The sequence below is a fragment of the Poecilia formosa genome, unplaced genomic scaffold (genome assembly GCF_000485575.1).
Source record: "Poecilia formosa unplaced genomic scaffold, Poecilia_formosa-5.1.2 Scaffold375, whole genome shotgun sequence".
Lineage (NCBI taxonomy): Eukaryota > Metazoa > Chordata > Actinopteri > Cyprinodontiformes > Poeciliidae > Poecilia > Poecilia formosa.
In genome coordinates, this window is record NW_006800314.1 from 431,326 (window position 1) to 446,746 (window position 15,421).

At 43.2% G+C, this 15,421-nt stretch overlaps 1 protein-coding gene across 2 annotated transcripts; it reads right to left on the minus strand.

Annotated features, from left to right (window-relative positions):
- Positions 1–883: 883 nt before the first annotated feature.
- Positions 884–12,577, minus strand: LOC103154166 (atherin-like). 2 transcript variants are annotated; one of them, XR_001659116.1, is made up of 8 exons: positions 11,281–12,577; positions 8,355–8,595; positions 7,738–7,853; positions 6,625–6,673; positions 6,424–6,535; positions 5,087–5,201; positions 2,238–4,982; positions 884–2,090 (listed from the first exon to the last, which is right to left on the minus strand). XR_001659116.1 is itself a non-coding variant. In XM_007575362.2 (7 exons), exons 1-7 carry the CDS (start codon positions 12,409–12,411, stop codon positions 4,803–4,805), a joined length of 1,944 nt encoding a protein of 647 aa, XP_007575424.1. In that variant the 5' UTR covers positions 12,412–12,577; the 3' UTR covers positions 884–4,802. The 2 variants fall into 2 exon arrangements, 1 of the variants encoding a protein (XP_007575424.1); XM_007575362.2 differs by having other exon boundaries at positions 884–4,982.
- Positions 12,578–15,421: the final 2,844 nt, after the last annotated feature.

A 15,421-nucleotide genomic window follows, 5' to 3' on the forward strand; every position in this document is an offset into this window, starting at 1 on the left:
AAAGTTTCCCACAAAATGGAAAATCTTGTTGGTAAAAAGGTCAAATTCAAAGTGTGTGTGTGTGTGTGGGTGTATGCGTGTGTGTGCCCTCCACACAGATCTACACCTGATGACATCACCGAGGCGAACTCGCAGGTTGTTGCGCGTCACCCTGTTCATCCGAATCCTCTCGGGCCCACAGGTGTCATCCGTCAGGACGATGCACACGGTTTGCCGTCGCTTCCGTCCTCTCAGCACCACGGTGTCCCCGCGGAAGAGCTGCAGCTCCTCCGTCTTATTCTAACATGGAGACGCACAGGTCTGAGAGCAAAATCATTACCTTCGCGGATCTGTTGTTCACGTAGAAACTCACCTGCGACAGGCTGACAATGCTGCTGTCCTCGTTGAGCGCTTCGTCCACAATCAGCCTGTTGGGTCTGTGTTTCTCCTTCAGGATGGCGGTGGAGAAATCCTCTCCCTTCGGCCTTCCAGACAGGAGACACTTTGACTCGTTCACACGCAGCCCCACATGCTCCACACTCAAAGATCTAATTTCTTCATGTGACTCTGAGCCGTATTTAGAAACTCTCTGGCTCTCCGCAAAGCAACTTTTTTTTTCCACCTTGATAGACCTAAAAATATCTAAATTCATCAAAGGTTTGGAGCTTGTGATGGAACATTTGAGCTCTTTTATAAATGGCTAAGGCCTTTAATCTGATTTTGCTTGTTTGTTTTGTTTCTATATGTTTAAAATAATGCAGCTGTTTACTCACTCTGCTCCTCCCGGGCCTGGCATGTCTCCTCTCCTTCGTCTTGGAGATTCAGATAAGCTCAATTTTACGCTGCAGAATATTCAACACAGTCGGTCCCTTATGTTTCAAAGCTTCGAGCTTTCTGTCTGATCTTTTTAGTCTTTGGTGAGCTGCTTTTGTTCTTCAGAGGCCAAAACGTTCCCAGCTGAGACTCCCGGCCTTTTGTTTTATTTTATTTTTTCCTTTTTCCTCACTTGTCTTCAGTCTTCATGTTTGCAGGAGCCGCACTCTGCCTGTGTGACATAAACACGTCCGTCTGCTTCTCCTGTTGTAACCTCAACATGAGCGCCTACACGCATGCAGGGATCCCAGGCTCTTTACCTTGGAGAGCGTCCCAAAGCACACGGCGCGCAGACAGTGTGAGGTTTCCTCCTGCCCTCGCTCCTCGCCTGCAAAAATGTAAAACCGAGAGCTCAGCTGCTCCCAGCAGCTGCTGAATATTCATGTGTCCAAATAAATTCTGCATAGAGATTTCCTTTTGTCCTCAAAATAGGAGCTGTGTTTTGCGTCATCTCCCGGACCAGCCACGTCTTTTTTTTTAATTTATTTATTTGTTATTTTTTGTTGAAACGTGAGCTGCTGTTGTGTCCCAGCTGCTCTGAACCGTCACCGGCTCCCTTCCTGACGCACTGAGTGCTTGTGTTGGGTATTCATCGCCTGGGTCAGAGTCTGGAAAGGGGCTTAAGGGCAGTAGCCCAGGGCGGGGGGAGGGATGAGGGGAGGCAAAAAAAAAAAAAAAGGTTTTTGTGTATACTGTGTCTGCTAATATGAAAATCATGGGCTCATGTATATTTTATTGAAATACTATTTGACTTTTATTCATTTATCTGCTCAAATGTTTGAAAATGATCATCTCTTTGGGGACAAAGTGGGGGGAGCCATCTGTCACGTTTTAAACCAACCCTCCATCAAGTCATACCTGCAAATGTGTAAACCTACCCAACAATATTTCGCAATTTGCATGAGAATAGGGCTCTAAAAGTGGCTGCAGCCCAGGATCTCTTATCCTTCTAAATCCGGCCGTGTTCATTGAAAAGTCTATTGATTTGTCACGTTGCAACGACAAATCGGGCTGGGATTTTATGCAGTAGCAATTCAGCCCTTTGATAGCACCGAGCTTAACAGACAGAGTTAACCGTTGTATTTATGTAAATTAAAAAAATGGCCACCCAATTACATTGACAGTTCAGAAGAGGATAGTATGAATGAGAGAAGCAGGTGGGAGAATCTGTTTGCAGCTGTTCTTCATGACCTTAACAAACTTGGACTTTATAGAAGAGTGGCAAAAAGAATCCATAGCTGAAAGAAAGTCAAAGAAGGCGATGATAAGAGACCAAAAGTTTGACATTCAGCCTAAAGGCTAACTGCCAGCAACAGCAAAAAAATAAAAATAAAAAATCACAGAACACCGCGGCGGACTGGCGACCTGTCCAGAGTGCAGCTCACCTCTCGCCCGTTGACCGCTGGAGATATTCACCAGCGCCTCCCCAATGGGATGAGAGTGTAAGAGAATGGATGGAAGGAAATCACAGAACCCTGCACATCAACCTGAGTGCAGCATCCAGGGACAGGGAGGTTGGTTGGAGTTGATGGGTTTACTTAGATTGGGGGAGTGAAATAGTATAGAAATGCAGAGAAAACTGATCAGATTTTTAACAGTGAAAACCACGTCTGATATTTCTTCCAGAACAGATTTGCTCTCCTTTGTGTTGTTTTCAGTCACATAAAATCCCAAAAGCATGCGGTCGTACTGTGACAAAATGTGAAAATGATGCGTGAATAAATCTGCAAGGCACTGGGCACACAACTTCTACAAACAGCATATGTTTTGTATGTTTTGCATTAATTTTTTTTTTGCTTTTATTTACTAAAATTGTTCTGTAACAAGTAACAAATGACAGGAAAATCAACCATTTTCTACAGTCTGAAACGCGGCTGTTCTCTCCAGATGGGTTCCTCTCATGAAAAAAGGGATGAAGTGACAGAAAACATTTTGATAACGAAACATAACATTAACAAATAAAGCAAGAGGTAGAGAAAGTGCAAAAGCACAAACAGAAACACGTCTCAGGAGAAATTATTGCCAAAACAAACCAATGTGTAAAAAGAAAAAAACGAGTAAAGCAAGAAAACTTAGAACGGTGCTGAGGAAATGTGTTATCTACTCCTATGACGTCACCAAGAGTGTAAAAACGCATTTTAATATTTGATTGCCTCACTGATATTCTATTGTTCAATGAGGATTTTACAATGCAAATATGTGTTCAGTACTCTGCTGGTTTTGGTTAATTTTCCATTACTTTTTTATGGACCAGAGATAATTTAAATGAGGTCAGACCACACCTATTATTTGACTTACTTTAATTGACATGTAAATTGATTGCTGTTCTCTGTAGGCTAACTTATAAATGTCCATCCTGTTTAAATGCCAGCAATCAGAGTCCAGTTAGAAGAATCTCACACTAACATACTGTTTTTTTTATTTTTTTTATTTTTTTTTAGCCAAAATAAACAAAAACAACTAAATAAATGTGGGTTGGACGTGTAACCCAGACAAATGCAAAAATCTTCCGTTGTGACGCTTTCAGGGAACCGACCGGCGAAGACAAAGGATTGTGCCGAACATGAGCAGACTTCAGCTCGTTAGCTACTGCCGGATCGCCGTTTTCTTTGCTACATAAAGAGTTTTGCATGCATGTAAAGTCAAAATATTAGACAAACAGAAAATATTGTCTGAGTCCATGAAAATGGATTTTTCTGGAGTGGTTTGCTGCTGCAGAGACTTTGCGTTATTGCTCTTGATCCCTTAGATAAGTCCAAATCCAGTTCTGGAGGAAATGTGGCTTAATTACCTCTGCAACCAGTTCTGCAAAGGCTTAATAAAGACTCATTTGTTTAAATGAAATGTTTAGCCAGGTGAGCATTTAAGACATGCAGAACATTGACATTTGAGGACTGGAACTGGACAGCACTGCTTCATGGAAATTATTCAGGTCTGATGATTTGTTTATAAAACCAGTTCAATCTGTTTTGGATTAAACTTTTACACTTGGAAATCAAGCTTTAGTTCCTGCAGTTCTGTGCTGGAGCTACATTTAATAAACTGCAGGTTTTGGTATTTTTTAGTGTTTAGTTTTAAAATGTCTAATGGGTTTTTTCAGTGAGCTGTCACAACAGCATACACTTAAAAAACAGAAAAACAATCAGTTTGAAGCTGTTTTTTCCTCCTTTTTTGCAGACAGAAACTTAATTTAGATCCTAATCATAAATCAAAGTTATGTAAAGTAAAGAGTAAATTTGCAAAAACTATTCCCTGACGTCAGAATCCAAAAGGCCCAATCGACTGGAACAAATTCTATCCGATCACTTTATGGACCTTTAGTTTCCAGCTGTTCATGTGACGCTTTAGGCTGCAGATGAAAAACATCAGCCCTCAAATAATAACCTTTAAAAAAAAAACTGAAGAGAAAACACCGGCTGGTTGTGCTGATGAGTTCTGGGTCGACATAAACACAAATTATGTAACCGTGACGCTTCGGTCCAGATTCAGGGTGTGTAAAAAAAAAAAAATCTGCTTCTATCTAAGCTGCTATTTGTTTTCCACTACTTTTCTTCCATATGAAGAAGAATCAAACCTACAAGCATGAAGCTGTCCTACCACAGAGCTAAAATTTAAACGTAACATGGATTCTGAGGCGATGTGCACAAAAACACAAACTATCTTACACAGATTAATTGAAACAAAAAAGTGCTGAAATTTTTTTAAAATAAAATAAAATGCCTTTTTGTGTCTGATTTACTCATATGAAAATGTTCTGATATTCTACCTTGTTTTTGGGCCATCATTTGTGCTCCGTTCAGTAGAAAAATCCTCCTAGAAAATCCTGTGAAATTCCTACACAGACAAAACAAAAGCTGAGCCGTGTTTGCTTGATGCTTTTCTCAAAGCTTATATTACCTAATGTAAAGACATGCATTTTCTTTCTTTACTACTTGAGCTATATGTAGATATTAACATAACAGTCTGAGTGTATTTTTTGCGTCTTCGCAGCAGTCATTGTCCTCAAAGTGTGTTTTCTGCAGAACCTTGATGTGACGCTCGTAGATCTTGAGGGCGGGTCCGAGTTTGATCGACAGGCCGGTCAAAACGTCGTTGCGTTGCATGAGGAGGAGAGACTTCCCGTCGATTTCCTGTGGAACAGAGCAAAGCAGAGAGTGTGTAGCAGGCCCGTGGAGTCTGCAACAATTCAACAGACGCAGTCTGTGGCGCCCACTAGTGGCAGAAACAGTCTCACCTGGGTCCTGAAGGCCGCAGCCTGCTCAGGGAAACCCACAGCTGTGAAATAACTGACCACGTCAGACACGGTCCAGTCCACCGGACTTACTCTGGTGCTGCCAAACTTCATGTGCCTTTGGGTAAAAAACAAACAAACAAACAAACAAACAGAAAAATCAAGTTGGACTTTTATAAAACTCACTGGGTAGAGAGAAATCATGAACCACAGGGGATTTTAAAAGTGGGATTAAAAGCAACATTAAAAGGAGATTTCCATGGCTAATGTGACACATACTGTAAACAATTCAGTTGAAAAACTACTAAATATGTTGGGTGGGAGCGGGGCATGAAAAATATCAGATAACCCAGTGGTCACACCTTTGTTGAAGAAACTTCATATTTATTTTCAGCAGTCAGTCTTCCTTCAGTCGGCCATCAGTTTCAGTGAATATAGCGAACGGTATAAAGTTCAGCCATCATAGTAGAAACTTTCTGATATTTTAGCTAAAGCCACGGTTTTAAAATGATTTCAATGTACAAAGGTATAAGTCAGGAGAAGGGTGCAAAATAGAGACGGTCCTTGTCAAACTGTTCAATCTGCAGTGTTCAATCCTCGGTGCAGCATTCAACACTGATATTCTAATCGGACAGAACTGGATTGGACCTTCTGGTCCAGTACTTGACTGGATCAAATCTTACCTAAACAGGGACTTTTTCGTGTCAGTCGGTAACTTCTCAGCGGAACGGACAAAAATCACATATGGGGCCCCCCTTCGGTTCCATCCTGGGACCCTTCTTATTTAATATCTACATGCTCCCACTTACTCAGATTACAACATGTCATAAATTAAGGTACCATAATCATAAAGAGGACACACACAGCTCTACGTTACAACACCAGGTAACTATGAAGCCATTTGAGTGCTGAACAAATCAACGTGTGGATGTGCCACAACTTGATCAGAAACAGAAAAGAAACTGAAGATATTATCTTTGGACCCAAAGAAGAAGAACCTAGAGTCAGCACGCGTCTTATTAAAACTAGAAACCAGCGATCAGGCCCGAAACCCGGGTGTAGTGATGGACTCTGACCTGAACATTCTGAGTCACATAAAGACAGTTACAAAGTCGGCCTTCTATCACCCGAAGAACATTTCCAGGATTAGCAAACTATTGTCTCAGCAAAACCTAGAAAAACTCGTTTTACGTGTGGATGGAAGTAAGTTTTGATCCAAAACGTTTGATTGTCACTTTCCAGAATTCAGAGCTATATCTGACAGAAAATCTGTGTGGTCAGCAGGACGAAGGCTGTGGACGTAAGATACCGTTTTCATCTACGAACGGCTGTTTACTCACCCTCCGCTGCTGTCGTTAGCGCCTCGTTCCTCGGGGAGGCTGGAGTCCCTCGGGGAGGCGGTGGGAGTGAGCATGCAGGACGAAGCACCGATCTCTGTTTTATACTCCAAGTCTACCGGGGAAATTTTGGGACAAGTGTTATTCACACCAATATGCACAGGTAACACTCAGGTAGTGAGATATCGGAGAGGGGAAGCTTACTGCGAAAGCTCGAGGTGGTGAGGTTTATTTCATTGTGGTGTGTGTAGCCCTGTGTGTGGAGGAAAAACAAGTCAAACAGAATCCAAGGAGAAAGCGAGCATCCAGAGCGATACAACCTTCCTCTGAAACAAAGGACAACAGGAGGTGGCTGCATGATGACACAACTGCAGCGGCACATTAAGACCATCTGCTGTAGGCGTGTGAATGATGATGTGTTGGCCATGAAGCGCCGGGATGGGGGAGCCCAGTTTGCCAAGGTTGATGAGTCACCCCTCAGTCAAGCGCTGGAGTGCGCCCGAATTAAACTGTTTACTTTAAAACACATATGAAACTCTCTTCTACTGGCAGGTGAAAATACAACCGGACTCACTGACAGGTTAGCTATTAGGTGTTTTTACCCTCGTTCCAACTGACTCAACTCCCCCAAATCACCTAAAATCTCCTCGACTCCTCAAATAGGGAAACTCAACGCCTAGAGTGTCACTTTATTCTGGCGTGTTAAAACAAACAAAATGAGGAAAACACTTTCTTGTGAGATGGGTGTGTGAGCCTACGGTGCGGTGCGAAAGTATTCATACCTACTGCACTTGTCCACATTTTGACAACAGACTTCGATTGGCTTTTTTAAGATTTCACGTTAAAGACCAACACTTAGAGCTTAGCTGCTGTGAAATGCAAACAAAACGTTGTTTTCCATCTGTTCCTAATTCTGAAAGGTGAGTCACGTCATGGAAATCAGCCGCTGGTATTCTGAAAACGTCTAATTAAAATGCATTGCAGCTGGAGGTCATCTGATTTGTAAATAAGAGTAAAGCTGCATTTAATTTCATCTCAGTGTAAATAGTTCATTTACGGCTTGTGAAAATGAAATATTTGGCCTGTAAGCAAAACGATTCGTAACTTCACTCAACTATGCAGGACTCTGGCCCTCTAGGAACGCAGTTTGAGACCACCAAGCCAGAACTATCCGGTGCCAGATACTTACAGCATCAACCTGAACACTAAATGACATTTGTTTGATTAAAATCGGAAGCTAAGCCACCTTGTTTTCATAAAACAAAATCTGCCGGCGATGGAGGTGAACCGGACGGATGTTTGCCTGGACGGACTCACCAGGTGATCTGAGGAGAAAGCTCCCTCCTCAGAGCAGGCATCGTTACACTCAGACCACGAGGCTCCGTCGGCAAGTGGAGACCGGGACTCTGGAGGAAAATCAAGCTCACACATCCCTGAAAGGCGACACAGGCAGACAGAATATGGATTTAAAGTATCTATTCTGCTCACTCTTCAAAAAAAAAAAATAGATGAAATTTGATACAAATTTAAATATTAAAGAATATTTGTTTTAATTTGAGCTTTTTCACATTTTTGCCCCGTTATAGCTACATGAATGTATTTTAGAATAGTGCATAATTTGCAGCGGTTAATTAAAATGAGAAACAATTTTATAAAAATTAATCAGAAAAGCAGCCAACATATGCATTCCCAGCTCAGATGGGATAATCAGTGAATCAGAAAACTATTAGCTAAATTTGCCCTTCATAGAAAAGTGTCAGGAATGAAGACAGAGATCTTATTCACAGTTATGCACTATTTCTATTAGGCAATCGCCTGAAATCCCAACAGGTTTGTGGCAACATGTGAACATTTTCCAGTACGAATACTCTTTTTTCAAAGTTTAAGACATTTGATAATGTGAAAGGAACGCGAACTGATAGCAGAACACGGACCTTTTCCATCCTCCCTCTGAGGGCTCTCCTCTTTCAGCTCCCTCTGAAAGCCCGCATCTTCTCCGCTTTTCTCAGCAAGTCCAGCTTCGGTTGTCATGGCTACCGGGGAAAGTCCTCCATCCTCATCAGAACTCCTGGGATCATCATCATTGTCTTTCTCTTCCTCCTCTCCTCCCTGACCCTCCTCTTCCTTCTCGCCGGTTTCCATGGGCTCGCTCTCCGGACGGGCTGGAGGTGGGGACTGTAGAGACAAAGTGAACATGTCCTCTCTCTCTTAATTTGTTTTTTAAATTGAAAGAGATAAAGTCGGGGGGGAAACAGACACATAGCCTATCAGAAATAACGAGCCGCCCACTGTAGTCTAGTCAAGTTTTCGCCTACGGGGAGAAAGAAGAAGCGGGGAGCAGAGTGCGCTGTGAGGGACCATAGAAAGATTTTAATGAGGCACCGAGGGGAGGAGGGAAAAAAAAAACACACCAATAAAGTCGATGCCGAGTCCCTCCGCCGGGCTCAATGCGCGGCAGCGGCACGGCTCAAGTTTTTCTTTTCTTTTTTTCCCCCTCACAGTCGCCGCCTGCCGCGCGGCCTTGCCCGGCCGCGAGGCGCGCTCCTTTCCACACAAACTTCCAACAAAGGGAAACCAGAAGGACGGGGTGCCGGACGCCATCTGGACGCGGCCTGAGAGCGCGGGACGGCGGTCAGCGCGCAGCGAGGCGGGCGGCGCTCCTCGCGCTGCTTGTCCTGGGAGCCGCCCGCTCGTCTGCGCGTGCAGCCCGCACAACAATGAAGCTAGCATCTGATTCGATGATCCACTAAAGGGCTATTCCGCTGCATTTCATGACTCTGAGCTGCCACGATAGGCTCTAGTTTACTTAGTTTGGATCAATATTAGATTCTTTTTCTTCTTTTGCTCTTTCCTTTGGTTTGTTATTTTGTTTGCATTTCCTTTTAATTCCTGTAAAGCACGTCGTATTGCCTTGTTGATGTATAAATATATAAATAAAATTATCTTTACCTTAGCTGAGAATTCAAAAACACTTAAAATGGCCAACCTTGAGTTGGATTGTTCTTTGCACCCTGCTGCTTATTGCCAAAAACAGTTTACTGTTTACGAAAAACACAGAGGGTTAGCAAAAACGTGTCTTTTTTTTCTTCTTCTTCTCCACTAGACCAGTCAAGATCGAGATTATGCTGTGCTTATTATTCCAGGTTTATCGTTTAGAAAACTTTTAGTCAATTTGTGTGATGTTAAAAGAAAAGGGGGAAAAATGCTATTTTAAAACTTTGTTGGGTTTAAGACTATTTTACAGCAGTTCCACCTTTAAACCTACACACCTAGACAAACAGATTATGTAAAACAGAATAAAATTTTAAAACTTTTTTTTCAACATATGCAAAAACTGAAAAAAAAACAATAATTAAAGCTGTGTAGTTGCTTGACACAATTTAAAACTGCATTCATTTCAAAATCTATAACACAAAGGAAACACTTAGAGGAAAACATGCTCTGACAGACCTCAGGAAATACAATGTGAACACAGCGCTCCCATTATGAAGCATAGTGGTGGTAGTATTGTGATGTGGGGATGCATGGAGCTAGTTAAAATGAAATCCAAGTTGTAAACCCTCTCTTTAATTAAACTGAAAAATCGGCATTTCAAGGCTTTTCTGGCTTCCTCACATGGGGCTTAAAACACATTGTTTAGCATCTTGCTAAACAATGAGCAAGAAATGCAGGGGATGATACATAAAGGTCAAAGGTGATTTGGAAAGCTTTTGTTTAGATTGAAACCAATTTACACGAGACACATCTTAAAAACTGCTCCACTTATAGACAGGCTAAACCCATCTACAACTTTAATAAGTTCTTCTTTATTATTTTTAATGTAGGAAATTTGTTCAAGTTCAGCCAGTGCTCTTTTTAAAGATGGACAAAATATTAAGTGATGCAAAAAGAAACGATGAATTCACAAATAAATAGCATTTGCATAATCTGCCTTCAGTGTATTTGGATAAATTAGATGCAGCCTTCTTTTTTTAACACAACTTTAGTCTGTCTTGCCTCAAAAAGTCAATTTTTTTTGTTCTTTTTGTCCTTTTTTTTTTTTTTTACTTTTTAATAATTGCAAACAAACAAACAAACAAAAAAATATTCACTAATGTCCAAAGCCCAGCAATCCCCTCAAAAGCTCATTTTGTTTCAGTTTAAACCCTTTTGTAATGTTCAACTTCTATTTGAAATAGTTAAAGGATTCATGTAGCCCAAGTTGTTTTCTATAATTTGATATTACTGTAGAATCATCCTGTCTAGGTTTGACCTACATCTAACAGGTCATGTTTTTAAGATGTTCCTCTTACGCCAGGAATCCACCTATCGTCGCATTTTTTTTTTTGTTTAGATTTTCACAAGTTAAAAGACTCACAAACCGCGTTTTAAGGGAAACATACTGAGCATGAAAACATTCCAAGTATTTTAGCTCCAAGTTGTTGAATACAGGGGAATAGGCTTTTAGTAGAGCACTGAATCGGACGCCAACTTCAGCGTCGTGCAGCCCGCACCTTTTGTGCAGAAAGCCGACACACACGCACATGATCCGGCAGATGCAGCGCAAATAAAAGAGAGAGAGAGAGAGAGAGAGAGAGAGAGAGAGAGAGAGAGAGAAGAAAAGACGCATCGAAGTAACAATGAACCGAGACTGAGAAAAAAATAATCCCAACTGGGAAGAACAATGTAATAAAAACAGGCTTACTTGAACAGTAATGTAATTATTTATCAACCTATAAGCCCGGCGCGCCTCGGTGCCACGCGTGCTGTTTTAAAAACACCGATCATTAATTTATGAGCGAAGCCCATCGAGGCAGATCCACACAGTTCGCTTCGTGGCGACAGACGGGACAGACGTGTCAGAAATAATAAGTTGCCCACCTTTTTCGCTGCGCGCTTGTCCTGCAGTGCGCTTCTCGCAAGTCTGTCGGCGGACGAATCACTCGGCTCGGGCTCGTCCGGCTCCATCCCCCGCAGAGGAAGAGTGATGTTCCCGCAGCGCGTCCTGCGCAGCCTGCCCCTCTCCACCTCTCTCTCCATCACCACTTTGACTTTGCCTCGGGTCAGCTTCTCCTCCGACAGCCGCTCTTGGCTGCTCAGGTAGCCCAGGATCTCCTTCAAGCCCAGCGGCTTCACGTGGCCTCGGGTCGCGGCGGCGGAGCCCCCACCACATCCTCCTCCACCTCCTGCTGCTCGGAGGGGCTTCTCGGACAGAGCTGCCAGTTCGCGCAGCTCGGAGTTGGCGTGGCGGTGCGCTGCTTTGGTGCTTCCTCCTCCGAGTCGAAGTTTGGGCTGGCCAGACTCGGTCTGCCTCTGTGTCTGGGCTTGGCTGTCGCTCCCGCAGTAAGTTTGGCTTCGGGTGTCAGCTCCAGACAGACTGGGCTTCTTTCCTCCGCCGGACGGAACATCCTCACTCCGGTCTCCGGTGCCCGCGCCGCGGCTGACTCCGAGAGGCAGGCAGCCCCCCGCTCCCTGCTGTCCTAATCCCTTGTCTCTCGGTGCACTTGCTTTCTCCTCTTCACAGCCGCTCCCGACAGCGCAGCTCGTTGTTGCGCCACAACTGAGGCACCCGTTTCCGCTACCCGGGCTGGAGGCAGGCTGGAGCTTTTTGTTTCGACTGCCGACTGATGTTTCGGCGCGGGGATCCGGCTCCGTCTCGCCCTCCTCCGGGTCGGTGAAGCTGTGCGCGCTGTCGCCGTTGTTGTTGTTCGGATGATCGGGTTTGGTCCGCTCCCTCGGTGCATCCGCGCCGCCGCCGAACTCGCTCCGTTTTCTGCTTTTCCTCTGCACCTTGGCCGCGTTTCGGTACGATATCGATCCCTTGTAGCTAACTTTGAGCACCGTCTGCTCCTGGATGAGTTTTTCCAGCTCCGTCCTGGTTCGGTCTGGGTCTGACCCGTGTCGCCTCCGGACCATTCGACAAATCCTTTCCAGATCCGGACGGGCTTTCCTCGAACGGAGAGAGTCGATAGTTTCCAGGATCCACTCTCGGTACTTGTTGGGCTCGGACATCGTCTCTCCTTTGTGGGTGCGGACGGGGCTCGGCCCGAAAGTGCGTCTTCTTGTTTCACCGGTGACGCTGTGTCAGAGCTGGGAAGCCAAAGTGCGGCGGTACCCCCCACACCCCTTTCTGGCTGGAGAACTGAGGACGGAAGTCTATGGCAAGCCGTTGCTGTACATATTCCGTATCTTTGACGAAGAATAGAATAGACTTCATCTTTATTGCCTCAAAGTGGGGAAATTCAGGTGTACCTGTCACGGCAACAAATTTTGCGGGACGATCAATTGTCCCAGAGGTCATTGCGATAAACGATAATATTGTTCTTTTTAGTCTATTTTCAAGTAATACTATGGTAATGATGGCATACAATGCAATAACACACCCTTAAAGATTCTTAAAAAAAAATTAAACAGGGAAATTGAAAAACATTTTAAATAAACAAAACAACAAATAACATTAATCATGAAGTCTCTGTAAGAAAATGTGTTCTTCAAAAAAGGGCTAATTGATACCAAAGCTCTTGGAAGACTTGGAAGACTCACACCAAGTTTTTGGTAGAAAGAGAGAGAGAGAGAGAGAGAGAGAGAGAGAGAGAGAGAGATAAAAGAGAAAAACAACAAATCATGCAAATGGAAAATATTGAGCTTGTTTTAATTCATTGTACATTTAATTGATTTATTGCTCATTGCTACAGGCTTAGGTGTGTCAGGAGCAAAGTGACAGGCAGGTTTTTACTCTTCAGGGTCGCCAACCACATCACAATCCTCCAGACCTTCAGCACTGCAGGCTTCCAGAGTCCAAGCTCCTGCATCACAGATTTGCAGCTTCCAGACTTCATCTTATCCGGCCTCAGGTCCAGCCGCTTCACCACCGCCAGCTTCCAGACCATGCCTTCCCCTGTCACTGCTAGCCTGCAGCCTCTAAGCACCTGTATACCATCAGCCTCCAGACACTCAGCTGCTCTCCCACCAGCCTCAAGGATTCCTCAAGCACCACCAACCAAGTTCCCCAGCTGATGCCAATGGGTCCCCAAGGTTCCTCTGCCTTCATCACCGACCATCATCAGGGCTTTTCAAGGCATATACCTCAACCACCTCAGGTTGCTCTACCACCTAATCGGCCATGTCACAGATCTCCTGCACTGCAGCCCTTCAAAGTTTTGCACCACCAGTCTGCAGAGTCCAAGCTCCTGCACTGCAGGTCTTCTGACTCCAAGTTCTTCCACCACATGTTAGACTTCCTGCGCCACAGTCGCACATCCACATTGTGGTTTCCTGTAGATTCTCTGATACCATGTTTGGTTTTTTTAAAGATTTTTCTGTGATGTCACTCCAGGACACAAACTGCTTTAAGTGCTACCTTAAACTGCATCCACAGATGTGTCTCCGCATAACCCAAATGTTGGGAATTAACCCATGAGAAGCTTACTTCTAACTTCTCAAAAGTCTCAAAGAGAATCTTTTGACATTCTCTGGGATTTAACAAATCTAAAATCATTTTTGGTGTATACGTTGTTATACATCACTAACAATGTGGTTTAGATTTTTTTTTTTTAAAGTTAGGGACAAATCAAGCAAAATTAATTAATATGAGGACACGTTGAACTACAGCTGTTGCAAACTAGCAGACAATAACTATGTTCTAGGGATGTGAAATATTTACACAAACGGCTTGCCGTAGCCCTGTAGGAACTCCAGCGTTCGTTGGCTACATTGTGCGTTTAAGGTGGACTGAAGATGGCGCCTCCGTCCAACAAAACAGCTTTTAAGGCGGACTCTCTCGCCTTGTGTCTGTACTCTTTGTTGAAGGTTTTACAGCAAAACTCATCCACCACAGCACAAAGAAACATAGAAGCTCTCTGAATTTTACCATCATCTTTGGGTCTTTTTGATGAATCCGACTGAGTATTTCCATAAAGGTAGAGGGCAACTCCATTCCGGATGAATGGCTGACCCCCCAAAAAGTCCAAAACAAAAACTATTGGTCCATTTGTTCCTTCAGTTTTTCGTAAGAGTAAAGGAACCATTCTGTAGTTAAGTAGTTTTTTATGAGTTAAGGATATCGACTTTAAGAAACAGGGCCGCCCCAAGATTTTTTGAGACCCAAGGGAGAACTCCATCCCACCAATCCCCAAGTTAATCATTAATTTAAGTTTCTTCAAAAGGTATATACAAAACACAGGCTTAAAAATGACTCAGACTGGATTGTGTCTTAAATTCCTGCTTGTTCTTTAAATAAATGGTTAATTTGGGAAATCTTAAGATCTGGGTGTTGATCCAGTTTTGACATGTTTGCCTTAACTTCTGTGATGAAGTTCTTCAGTAAAATTACATATATGAGACAACAAAATTTGTCTTCACATTGTTTTCAAGTAAATGATTGTTCTCTATTTATTTTTCATTGATGAGCCAAGCTTAATGTTGGATCCAAGCAACCAGACACACGCACACACACACACACACACACACACACACACGCACACACACACACACACACGCGCGCACACACACACACAAAATGGACTGGCAGATCTACTTGCAAAAAGTTAAAGTTTTCTGAAATGTTTTTTTTTTAGCATTATTCCAGACTTGTCAAATGGATATTAGGACAATCTTTTCAAATTGCACAACACAGTTAGACTCCATATGGGTGCCACTTTTTACCCAGTTGTCCCACAACAAAATGTAGGCTATTATCATAGTTATGTAACTTCTGGACAGTCTAAAGTGGGGCCTATTTTTCACCACATAGCCATATGGGTCCCACATATAAATGTTGGCAGGACTAATACTTGTTTGGAGCTTCAGTTAATAATATGAGGAAAAAAAACTTTTACAAATAGTTTCATAGCTAATCACATCTTTCCCAGGGATATCTGTGTTTCTTGCAGACCTTTGGCCTAATACAGATACACAACCAGTCTTACTTTAGCTGTTCTTTTACTGCGAAGTTCATTATAAAGACTGAAAACTAAGATATTTTACATAAATATGTAGATGGGTTCTAAGACATTGACAAAAT